At 41.7% G+C, this 12,366-nt stretch overlaps 1 protein-coding gene and 1 long non-coding RNA gene across 8 annotated transcripts in view; one reads left to right on the forward strand and one right to left on the reverse strand.

Annotated features, from left to right (window-relative positions):
* Positions 1-12,366, forward strand: part of Ubx (ultrabithorax) — a 179,055-nt gene that overhangs the window by 26,522 nt on the left and 140,167 nt on the right. For all 3 annotated transcript variants that reach the window (XM_083079439.1, XM_083079440.1, XM_083079438.1), the window contains exon 2: positions 11,226-11,287. In XM_083079439.1, coding sequence (XP_082935565.1) covers positions 11,226-11,287 — 62 coding nt within the window. The remainder of the gene's footprint in view (positions 1-11,225; positions 11,288-12,366) is intronic.
* LOC145960189 (uncharacterized) overlaps positions 1-12,366 on the reverse strand; it is a 45,450-nt gene that overhangs the window by 23,891 nt on the left and 9,193 nt on the right. The window lies entirely within an intron of this gene.

Below are 12,366 nucleotides of genomic sequence, written 5' to 3' on the forward strand. Positions count from 1 at the left end.
TCAAAGGGCTCGTACGATTCTCCGGCCGCTTTCAACCGGATCTTCGGACTTTGGACGAGGATCTTTACGTAGAATTTCATCTTATATTGACGCGTATATATATTTAGCAATTTATTTAAACGCGCAAGAGCTAAACGCGAGAGAGACGCGAATGAGATTGGAAGATTAAAGGCGCAAGAAAGCTAGCGTGTTACAAAAGCTCGAGACGGTTGTACAAAATATCTTATAAATTTAATTTAATTTAATTTAATATAAAATTAATAATAATAAAATTATTCAATATAAATTTTCATAATTTATATTAAAATTATGACATTCTTATAATTGCATTATTCCATATTTTTCGCAAAATTGTTTACAATCATATTCCATCGCGTATTATAGATACATGTATTAATCGAAAGATCGATTAATGGTGCTCGAGTGAAGACTCGACGAGATCTCAGGATAAGAAGGCGCATCGCGATTCGAAGGCTCGAGAGTCGTAGGCAATAACTCGTCATTACGGGACCGATATGCGCGAGAAAAGGAACAAACGCGTATCCTGAGATGTACCTAGAATCACTTTCTTGAACGGAAGAGTGAAGCGGCCACATGCACAAGTGGTACACATGGAAGGCGGGATGGCTCCGGACGGCTCTCGCAAATCATCCACATGCATCACGCCGCAATTACACGACGAGGGTTCATTTAAATCCGATAAATATTACGCCGCTCATTGTATCGTGCCATCTGGTGAATGCGTTCTATACTTTGTCCGTGTATCCGCGAAATCGGCCCGGAGGTCCGAGTTGCCTTTTAAGAGGGGGAGGGGAGGAGAGGCATCCTTTAAACCCATATTTATTACTTCGCTGCACTCGGGTAATAAATCTCGCGGATGTGTAGACACGATTATAAAATTAAAGTTTCGCACTCTCTTCCCCTCTAAATATATACTTTGCGTTAAAAATAAGAAGGTGGTACCTATGTAAATTCGCGCGTCCTCCTTTATTATGTATCGACCGATTGAATCGACGATTCGGAGCGAATTCATCTCCCGTGATTTCTTTCATCGTCGCGCCGATAAGTGGCCGGGATGGCAAATGGTAGCGGTAGGGAAAAATTGATGATTTCGATAAGAGATTTGATTCGCCCTGTGGAGCAATTCGTTTGCCGCGATACACAAAACGTATTGTGTAGCGTACGTGTGCCGCATGGATGCCCATCGCAGAAACGCATAGTGCATCGCGACGGGCGCGGATGTTTTTAAATCTCCCCGGAGTCTGCGTCGGAGATTTATCGCCGTGGCCAGTCCCTTTGGAACGTGCGTGCCTGCGCACATGCGTTAATTGCGCGACGCGAAATGCCGAAGGGGGTGAGGAAGGGTAAGCAGCCAAGTTATTTGCAGTGGCCAAAGTACTCCGCACTGTGCACCACGGCTAGTGGCGAATCCTGCGGAAGGTCAAGGACTGGCATTAGGATCACTGACCGAGGAATGGTCGCCTTCAAATTTCGCGTTTTTTTTTATTCTCTTTTTTGATCTCATCAATTAGCGAGGCAATTAGCGCGTTAGCGCAAAATCTGAATGTGTTGATTGTTTTATGGATATGACTTGATTCATGGTTCATATGATATAAAAGGAACACACTTTACATTTCACGGCTATGTGATTCTCTATTCTTTGCGATATTATCTCGAGCATTGTTACGTAATAATTTTCGCCGACAAGAATTATTTATATTAATTATTTTTCGTGATGAATGTGTGCGCAATAGTTGTAATACTGCTATATGCGAGGTTCGGTTTTACATAGTTAAATTTATTTGTATATATATCACTTGATACACGATGTACGTATATGTAACCATCACTAACGATTAAAAAAAGTAAAAAATATCTTTCCGAAACTATAAGTTAGGGAGATATTTTTTTTTAAATATATGATCGAATGTCTGCATCTTAAAACTAACTAACATATCATCAATTATAAAAATTTTGTCGTATAAAAGAAATTATTAAATTTCGAGTTTCTCTCTGACCTATTATTATATAATTATTACAATAACAAAGATTTTTTTCCTAGAAATCGATTATAGATAAATACGGTAACAAAAATAAGCGTAAGCAAAACCAGGGCAAAGCTCTTGGATCATCGATAAAAATTCTACTAAAATTCCGATCCGACCTTGAAGGTAAGTTCATCGATAGGAACGCGGACCCTAGCGCCATTAACTGAGGCCGTAGAATGAAGTATCGTAGCGGACAGGGAAAGAGAGAGAAAGAGGGAGAGAGATTGAGAGACAGAAAAAAAGAGGCGAAAGAAAAAAAGAAGCCTAGATGCGTGCGAATATGAGTGGATAGAGGACGAAGCTAGTATCGCAAAGTTTGGTATGCGTGAGTGTTTCGGGCGCGAATGTGGATAGTCAGCGTCACGCCACGCGGTCCCACGAAAAGTTATGGTTACTGCTAGGCGGTAAACGGTAGGGAAGGGCACCCAACTAAAAATAATATTACATTTTATGGACGGCCTAATTTTGTCGCGAGCCGTTCTATGGGGGCTTCAAAATGCCCATAACAATCTCCGTTATACGATCTCATCGATGAATTTCGGTTAATCTATCTCTCGGAAGATCTTTCCGCGATTTTTAATTATTTCATATTAAAAGAGACATCGCGAGTGCTCTTGGACGAGGGACGAGATTAGCGCTCTGCTACCGGTTTTGAGGCTGCGACTTTTTTTATCTTCGCTACCTATTCACCGCAAAATGCAAATTCGGCGTTATTGCGGACAGAATTAATCGGTTGATAGAACCTGCTTCAAGTTGTTGAAATTTCGTGTTCCACTTTTACGCTTCTCTCACAATTGACCTTTAAAGGACACCGCTTCGCTCTTTGCGCCTATTTCCTATTCAAATTATTCACTGAACCGCATTATTTTCCATGAATTTGTATGAGGATCGAGAAATCTCACTCCAACATTTACGATCGTTACTCGTGGCCTTTTTTAAAAGTCCATTTAAATATTTATCATTGAGTATACGAAAGATTTGACTTGCAAAAAATTATTTATTTAATAAAAGTTTACGATATATAAATCTGGCAGATTGCATTTATAGTGAAGTTTTTGTCACGTAATCGTATATTTATTCTAATTTTTGCAAAATATTCCACATGCCGAATTTTTACGCAAAAAGTCGCGAGCATGCCATCAGATGTTTGTCAATCGAGAGATCTAGATAACGAGCATCGTGCATACGCGTGAATGAAAAGGTATCGGGTGTGGCCTGAAGACATTGGCGCCATCTATGTAGTTCATTACGTACTAGAACACTCTTCAAAAGTTTTCAGTCGATAATATCGCATGTAATACAAAACATTTCCGTGGGACATTTTTACGAGGCGAAAACTTTTTGTAAAATATATTATTATGTAAACACATTATTAATAAATTATATCTAAACAGATATAACTCTCGTTTTATTATGTTTATTTTCTCCTATAATTAATCTAATAATATTTATGCATTATTTGATAAATAATTCTCTCTATTTTATATATTTTAATAAAATTATATATATTTTATATATTTTAATAAAATTATATACGACGCAAACTTTTACATTAATATTTTTCAATATATTATAATTTGTAGAAAAAACATGTTATATAATTCTATAATAAGAGTTTCTCTTTCTCGTAACATATTTAAAAATATAATTAAATTAAACTAAATAAAGTATTATAAGAAATTGCGCTTTTTACTGTTAGTATCAGCAGCTGAAGCGAAATATTGGAAAGGAAAGTATCCCTCCACGGAACTCTGCTGAGAGGTTTTACACAAGTACAAAGAGGCGGAAAAGTTTAATCGTACGTGAGAATCGACGCAACCGACTTTTAATCGATTAAATCTTCAAGTTACAAGAAGTTTTACGATATTATCGTGTAGAGAGCGCGAGATATACCTCCGGTATTATGACTATACTACGAGGGATATTATATGAATAGAGTTGAAGAGAGAGAAATCTCCCCTTTGGTTAGGCAAAGAAAGGGCAGGCCCTTCCGTCCATGGGAAACACCCTTACGGCCATGTTTGAATCCAACATGGTTTTTCCATTCTTAATGGGCTCCTCGAGATTCGTAGGTAGGAATCGAAATGACAGTGCATCTCGAATCCTAACGCGCGTACAACCGTTGGAATTCGAGAGGCGAGAGAGAGCAGATAGTCGCGATTGGACGCGTGAGTAAGCGACATGGTGCTTCGTTAGTCCGGTTGTCTCCGGGTACAAGATTTATGTACGTACATTTTAAGTTACGTGGTCGCCGATTGTTCCATTAGCTGGTGTTCCTCGAGACCAAAACAAATCTTGCCCAACTAAAATAAAATCATTCATCCATTATATAAGGTAATATAAAATGTTTCAAGATCGTTTCTATTAATTAATTTCATCGTGCTACTTTGCGTTAAATAAATGCGCGCTTAAACAAAGGATGAGGACGATCAAGTTGATAGCTAAAAAGCAATTGATGTCAACGGTTGAGATAATCGCTCGTTTCAGAAGTACGTTGTTTAGTCCCAATGGACGTCCCGGTCTGCTTTACGAACATGCTACTAACTAACCAACGGCCATTTACATTGCTAATTGCGCGGCCATGTGAGTGTAATGGCGTCTAACGTGAACAATGCTTCAAGGGAATCAAAGCCCTCCCTCTAGGAACATGAATGACCAGACCCCCCAGATCGCTCGTTGCATCTCACGATTCGAAAGAATTATTCGATACAAGAAAATCTCTATATTATTTGTAATAACGTCTCTATCGTTTTAAGAAGTACGGCAGCCTCGTATTTACGGTGTGCCGTTCTTGCTTTACCATTATATAAGCATTATTCTTCCGTGTTAATGTAATTTCGTGAAAAGCGTCACGTGCGATTTCATTTAATTTAGTCTCCCTGGTATGTAAAATAATGCGCCCATTTGGTAGGATAATTACGTTCGAAGAAAAGGGGTTTAGCTTGTGCTCTAGCAAAGGAATGCTTATACTTTAGGGTAGGGAAGAAGACGCCTTACGATTTACGTTGCATAAATACACAACATGCCTCCCTAACTTTTCCATTCTTTCGCGATTAAAACGTTACTCGAGACTGCGCTGTAAAATATTTATTACGCAATTTTTCTAAATTTCTATCGAGATAAAAGTGATTGATCGTGCGTATATACAGCTTGATTAAGAATAGTATAAAAATCTCAAAAAGATTTTCAAAGGAAAAAGATGTTAAATTTAAAGGACGATAAAATTTTTTAAAATAAATTAAAGTAAAAATAATAAATTAAAAATAATTTAAAGTAAAAATAATTTAAAAATAAATTAAAGTAAAAATAATAAATTAAAAATAATTTCAAAATCTATCAAGACATCGAGATATTAATGACATCACGAATAGCGGAATACACATCACGCTTAATCCTACGATACAACCGTTAGAAACCGATAGGGTTATATTTGATAGCGTATAATAATCTCGGACCGTGAAAGCGGTCTGTATTTGGCGGCAACCGAAGATACCGCGGGGCTATATTCCAGGGTAAACAAGAAGACGCGTACAGTTTACGATAACGCGTAAATATCCCGGGCGTCCCCAACTTTTACGAACCCTTTCCCAAGACGGAGGAGAGAGAGAGCGATAGAAGTGGCGGCGGGCAGGAGGAGCAGGGGTGGGTGAGAATAGAAGTTTGTGGTGACTGGGCAGGGCCCTTTATACACTTCTACGGAGTCTAACGCGCGCGCCCGGTACTTACTTCGGTATATCTTTGCCGGCCGGCGGTGGATGCGAGCTTTAACTCTTCCACCGCCTGCAGTCGGTGGAAATAAAACATTGCGCGAAGAAACTTCGCTCCGGCGCGCGCGCTGCTTTTTACCCTCTTTCTGATGGCGCGGCATTATGCCCGGCTTTTTTACCCGAGGCGACAGCATTGGCCCGGCGAGAATTTCCCCGACATGATCGCGATCGTAATTCGAGCCCGAGTCTCGTTCTCTTTATATCTCTGTGACATGTGAATCGTACTATTATTTGATCCAAGCATGCAATGAGCGCTTCGATCAATGTGTACATAAATTTGTAGAAATTTAGACATTTAACAAAGAGCACTTCGAAGTTAAACTCTCAAACTTTGCCAGGCATTCTATGAATAAAAATGAGAAAAAAATGCTATATGAATATAAATCCGGAAACGCTTTATTAAAACGTTATAAGATGTCAAATATGAAAAGCGGATTCGCTGCTTATTACGATGTAAAAATACATTGGCGATTTTATCTGGATCAATTGTTTGGATCCCGAGATTATCAGATCTTACATCGTTTTTATCTGTGAAGAAATATAAAAATGATAATGTACCGTACAAGAAGTGATAGATGAGATTAATGATGCATTCATTGAACTAAAACAAAATGATATGAAATTTATAGTGTTAAATTCAATTTAAGGATGTCAACCTCTTGCTCAAAAATTAAAGAAATTTCTTTTCTTTTTTCAATATAACGTAATAATACAATATTTTGGGCCTATATTTATACATATATAATATTTTTTTCTTATTTCTATTCACATAAAACATACTGACCATGTCTAATCGTTAGCCTTCAAATACTTTATGTATGTAACATAATGAATATTATTGTGCTTCGATTGTATAGATATTTTTTTACAATTTTTTACAATTTATTGCGAGTTAAAAAAAAACGATGCCACGTGTCTACTGAAAAAGCCATTTCGCGCGAAGCAAATCGCCAAAGGTATAGATAAGAAAGACGGGAACGATAAAAACATCACGGGCCATTAAAGATATTAAGAGTCGACATAATTTTGGCACGCGGCTTATTGCATACATATGTATATCCGCGCGCAATTGTGAGCGCGCAAGAATTGCGAGCGTTGTGTACACGCGTATGTGTGCGTGTGTGCCATAACTTTTAGATACGCTATTCGACGTAATATCGCAAGAGCGTAGGAGTGTATTATGCGCGCGACTAGGACTTCCAGTATATAAAAGTCGGTTTACTTTACGTTACAGAGGGGTAGACGTAAACGCAACTCTCTACCATCGCGATATACATGTATATGTGTGTGTGTATGTGTGCGATGCTATTCAGCCTCTCGTCTCCATTCGGCTCGCCAATGGATCGAGCGTTCCGTTTCTTTTTCGCCTCGATATGGAGTAAACCGAAACGTTCCCGGAGAGTCGAATGGCCAAAAGTTCTGGCAGTAGACAAAAATGCATCCGGAGTTCCGGCGCACTCAACTTCCGCGCGATCACGAGACGAGCGATGGAATCGCGATGCAAATCAAAGTGGAGAAGTTTGAGAGAGAGAGAGGAGGATATCTATGTCTGGAAATTTATATATAATAACGCGGTCCACCGCTCGAGATTTACATCGAAATGCGTATGGGTCGCGTTTACAACTCTTGTTATCCCCGATACGTTGAAAATCGAAATTACGAACGTGCAGTTGGGGCACCGATCGTATTATGACGTTTTGACGAGGAACATTTTGCGGGTATTATTATCACGCGCATATGGTGATACAAAAAACCGAGGCGAGCTTATGTAAAGCGTAAGTACGGCTTTGTTGTGTAAACATAAATGGTCGGAAACGTGACTGCGTGGCTAACAGACCGGCACGCGTTGCACGTGCGCCGCCGTCTTTTCACATATTCGTAACACTAAGTGCGTTTCTGACCTACAGATGAGGTTATAATTAGACACGAGGCTCACGCAAAGATACGTCGAAGGCAGCTTCGCGAAAGCGTGGATTCGAATAATAATTACGTGCATGGACGATCGGCGATATAACTTCTCGAGAGTCTATCATCTACACGTTTTCAAAAATGGCGATATGATTTAGCGTTATGGTCTGTCACAGTTAGTGCCAATCGATGGAATTATCGGGATCATTTAAATGCACGTTGGGGGAAGATGTATCACCTCGCTCGCGGAGACCGCAATAAAGGACGAAGGGGGAGGATAAACTTTGCTTATAGAAGGCGCAGGCGTGAAAGGAGATATCGGGGACAGGGATGGATGTAAGGAATTGCAGGGGGTGGTTCAGTCACGAGCCGCGACGTGTTACCAGGCCGATCCCTCGCGAAGGGTAGGAAGCAATTATAACACTAAATTAAGGACGAGGAAAATTTGGTAATTAGGGGGATTCAAAAGGGATAAAGTTGGATGGTCGTTTTTCCTCCGCCAGATTCTTCGGAGGTTTCTACCGAGCGCTTGGGGTCTTTGGAGGGGGCGAGAGTTTGAGTTTTTATAGCGGTACTTATTTCGCGATTTTCATTGACAAAGGGACGTTTTAAATTTTGCGTTACTTTGTATATATTTTTTTTATTCGTTTCTATCGCGTTGGTCTAACATCAGATTCGATAGCCGCGTAAAACGCACGCGTTCTACGCATTCAGACCGCAGAATCGCGATGGCGTTTTACGCGCTGACGCGCCGCTGTCCGTCATGATGGGCGCCGTAGCGCGAATGCCGTAGCCACGAATCCCCCGACCAAACCCTCTAGGCAGAGCAGAATATATCTCTGTTGGATTACACTGGGCTACCAATAGGATAAACACAAGCACACGATGCGCTATAGTTGCGAGAGGAGGCGGGGGTGGAAGGGAAAAAGAGAGAGAGAGTGAGAGGGAGACGGAGATATCGAGAGAATGAATTGGAACGAGCGGGAGGAAAAGAGACGGTCGACTCGTGTAGCGGGTAGAGGGTGGCGGATGGCGGAGATGGTAGTTTTGGGGGGATAGGGGATCGATGCGTGCAGGCATTGCGATCCGTCAGACCGGGTAAACCAAAAGCATAAATTTAATAGGTTTCACCCCCTTCTTCGAGCTTTATGGCGTCACCGAATTTCCCATTAAATAAACAAGCGCGATGTTCATTACTGGGCACCGAGTCTCGCCGTAATTTCATCCCGCCGTGTCGCCGCGATGTTGAAAATTGTCTCGAGGACAATTTAGGCGCCTCGGTATTTTGTGAAAAGTTGACGTTAGTTTTCTTTTTTTTTAAAGTCGAGGAAGATGGAACATACATTTATTGACGAAATTTGTCTATCGTTTCGTTTATTACCCGCGTCACCCATTTAACGATTCTGGTTTTTGAAGTCACATGACTCGTCAAGCAACACCCCAGGAAATTTTCTCACTCTTCTTATATTCTAATCAAGAGAGTATTTTTTTCTCTCTTTAAATCCCGATCGCGAAAACAGACAATTATCGTACGTACGGACTGTATACGCGAGCTACTGTAACTCCTGCTTGCTGATAATTAGCGCATCCATCAGCCGCAGCAAGCCGCCAGCTAATGCCGATCGTACGTTATCGTTATCACGGTCTCCCCATTTTGCCCCACTGTACTGCAGCACCTCCGTCCCCTCCCCCATCCTCCCCCTTTCCCCCTCGCGCCCTTTCTCCCACCAAACTTGTCCATTTGTACGCGATGTGTATACAAGAGGCGCCGACAGTGACACTAGCAGAGCCGCTGGTCTCCGTGCTAGGCTACGCGCTCTCCAATCCGGGCAACGCATGAGCTGTCGATACCGTCAATAATCTAATAACCATTCACCGCCAGGGTGTCGTAAGTCACTGGTCTGCAGATTTTCACCGGCGGCCAGTACGGAAGCAATAATGGCGCGCGCTCTCCTCGGATTATCAATTCATCGGAGGCGGCCTGGATTGGCCTGGATTGAAAGAACGAGACGTTTCGCGCGTTACGATGAGATCTCGATTTACGATCCTGTCGCGAGCCACTCCAAACGGCCAAGGTCGTCGTGTAGATGAATAAATATGTATATAGATAACAGACACGACACGGATCTTAATTTATCTGTTTAACAGCTTGCTCTTTTAGCGTTGCTCTCTTATCGATCAATCTTTAGTGGGGATATTAATATGTTTTTTTTTTAATTACGTTACGAACAGGGCTGGGAGAATTATAATTAGCAGTTTTACATATCGTGAAAATAAATTAAAAGTAGTATTACATCGTTATTGAAATTTCAGGTTTACGTTTTTGAGCGGGTAATCTCTCGACTCCTGCGCGAGGCATTTATAATTTAAGAGCATCCGTATCAACCGGACGAAATTAAACTATTAACGTCCACTGCATTTTTTTTCCAAGAATCTCGCACTCGCGATGGACCATCAATCATTCCGAGCCACTAAATCTATTTTGCACGCGAATGGCGGAGATGCGCGTATACGTGTGTTTATAAGCGCGTGCATCGATAAACTAATCGAGGTGTATTTTTCTCCTTTCGCGCAAATAGCGTTGATTCCCGAACTTTAATGAAAAAAAGATACAAGTCACGGCGCGTAAACGGCATAAATTGCGCGCCCGCGAGATGCAAAACAATTTGGCCACGGTTAAATTGCAGAAATGGTCGAAGTGTAATATAGCGAGCTACAATTTTTCGCTCTCGAATTCGATAGTCTGCGTACGCGCTAAATTGCCGCAATCTTCTATCGTCGACATTATCTCCTCGCACGCGGCCGGACCATATCGAGTATATTTGCTCACGTATAAGGTAGGGTACGACCGCGCGTATACATCTATGTGTGTGTACGTGTGTGTTTATGTGTTTATGTGTGTGTGTGTGTGGATCCACACTCGTGGTTACCTACTTAAGTTAGATATTATCGGCAGAGGAGAGGCGATTCGATTGCGTGTAGCGGAGCATGGTGTGCAGCGCTGATATAGAACTACTAAACAGGTCGTAGATCAGCACGGTTAGTTATAACAGCGGTCCTACCCATTTCTCCCTTGCCCTCCTCCCTTCCCTTCTCCACCACCACCCTGCGTCCCTCCATCGCTGAACCAATTCCCTCTGGTGTTCTGGATCATTTGGCGGCCCGCGGCCGTGAGATGCGCGCATGCACCGGCAACAATGCGCTATCACGATTATATAATCCGCGCTCTGCGACAATCTATATCCGGGGGGGGAAAAAAAAACGACAGCCAGAGAGCCGTCGATATAACGTACGGTCGTGATGGGCGATGTTTTCTCTTTTTAATTTTTATCGCGTAATAATTCGATGCCGCAAACGCCATAGGGCGTTGTCATCGCGAGTAGCATCTTTGATCGAAAGATCAAAGCGATTCGTTGTCGAAGGGAAAACGAGGGATGAACTCTTGCAGCTGAAAAACGTCTTTATAATTTTAATCGAATTTCCTCTTTTCTTTCTGTTGCAGGTAAGGATAATATTGCCAAGCCACGAGTCAAATCTGTGGGATGGACACCGATTATAAAGCGCGTGAGTCCAGTCTGTCTTCATAGAATTTAACTCGACCAACAATTTCCTCCATCTGCTCAAGCTGGACTTATAGAAATGTCGAAAAAGTCTGCGAGAAGTTTTTTTCCCAGTTAAATTTATCTCTCGCTTGAATTCGTACCACGCAGATGTTATGTTTCCAAGTTTCGTCGAATTCTCCTCCATCCCCGGGTGCGACATTCCCGAGCGACACGAGCTCCCGAGGAATAAAGAGTCGCGGGGTGAGTTTTCGTCGCGCGAGACCCTCCCTCGCGCGAGAAGAATCGCGCGTGGAAGAACAGCTGTCTTGGCGATGCCACGGAAGGACGGCGTCTGCCTTTTTTTCTCTTTTTTTTAAGAGAACGGGGATATAGAACGCGCGAAAAGAGAAAGTGCACGGAACGATGCCTTCGAGGGTGATCAATAAATATTGGCCCTCGGGTGAAATTGGGGTAGCCGAGTACGACCACGCCGGTTGAGAGAAAGGAGAGAAAGAGAGAGAGAGAGGACAGTCGTATTGCTGCGGTTGCCGCCCCTTTCCTATGGCGCACGACGTATGGCAGAAATAACCACTTGGTATAGGCAATGGAGAATCGCTCACGGATCGTAATTCCCTCAGCCTCCGTGATCGATACTTACTTTAAGCTCCTCCGCTACGAACCGAAAGGCAGGGATTGGTCCGATTTATGGGAAGGACTTTGCGACGTGAGCGTCGTAAAAAAATGATGAAATTCCGTTATATCGCAATGTTGCTTCAAATTCGTGACTCAGGGTTGGATGCCCGATGTTAATTTCGCGATAGAAGAGAGATCTTTGCACGCGTCATCTATAAATTATCGTTATGGTTAATATATCAAAGTAATGATTCCAACAATGGCTATTATATTGTCATGAAATGATAATTAATGAAAGAGCTGGCTGAGTTATCGATAGATGTGTAAATGCGTCTTCAAACAATGCAAAGGTATATCATTGTCTCAAAATTTATTCATCCGTTGATATCCGTTGTATTTATTATTTCGATATTTTTGCGATATAAAGATTTATATACTTTTATCGAGTCACGATGTTCAATGTGGCTG

This window comes from Camponotus vicinus, unplaced genomic scaffold, assembly GCF_025532165.1.
Source record: "Camponotus vicinus isolate PSW18456_S1 unplaced genomic scaffold, iyCamVici1.0 SCAF_10, whole genome shotgun sequence".
In the NCBI taxonomy this organism is placed as follows: domain Eukaryota; kingdom Metazoa; phylum Arthropoda; class Insecta; order Hymenoptera; family Formicidae; genus Camponotus; species Camponotus vicinus.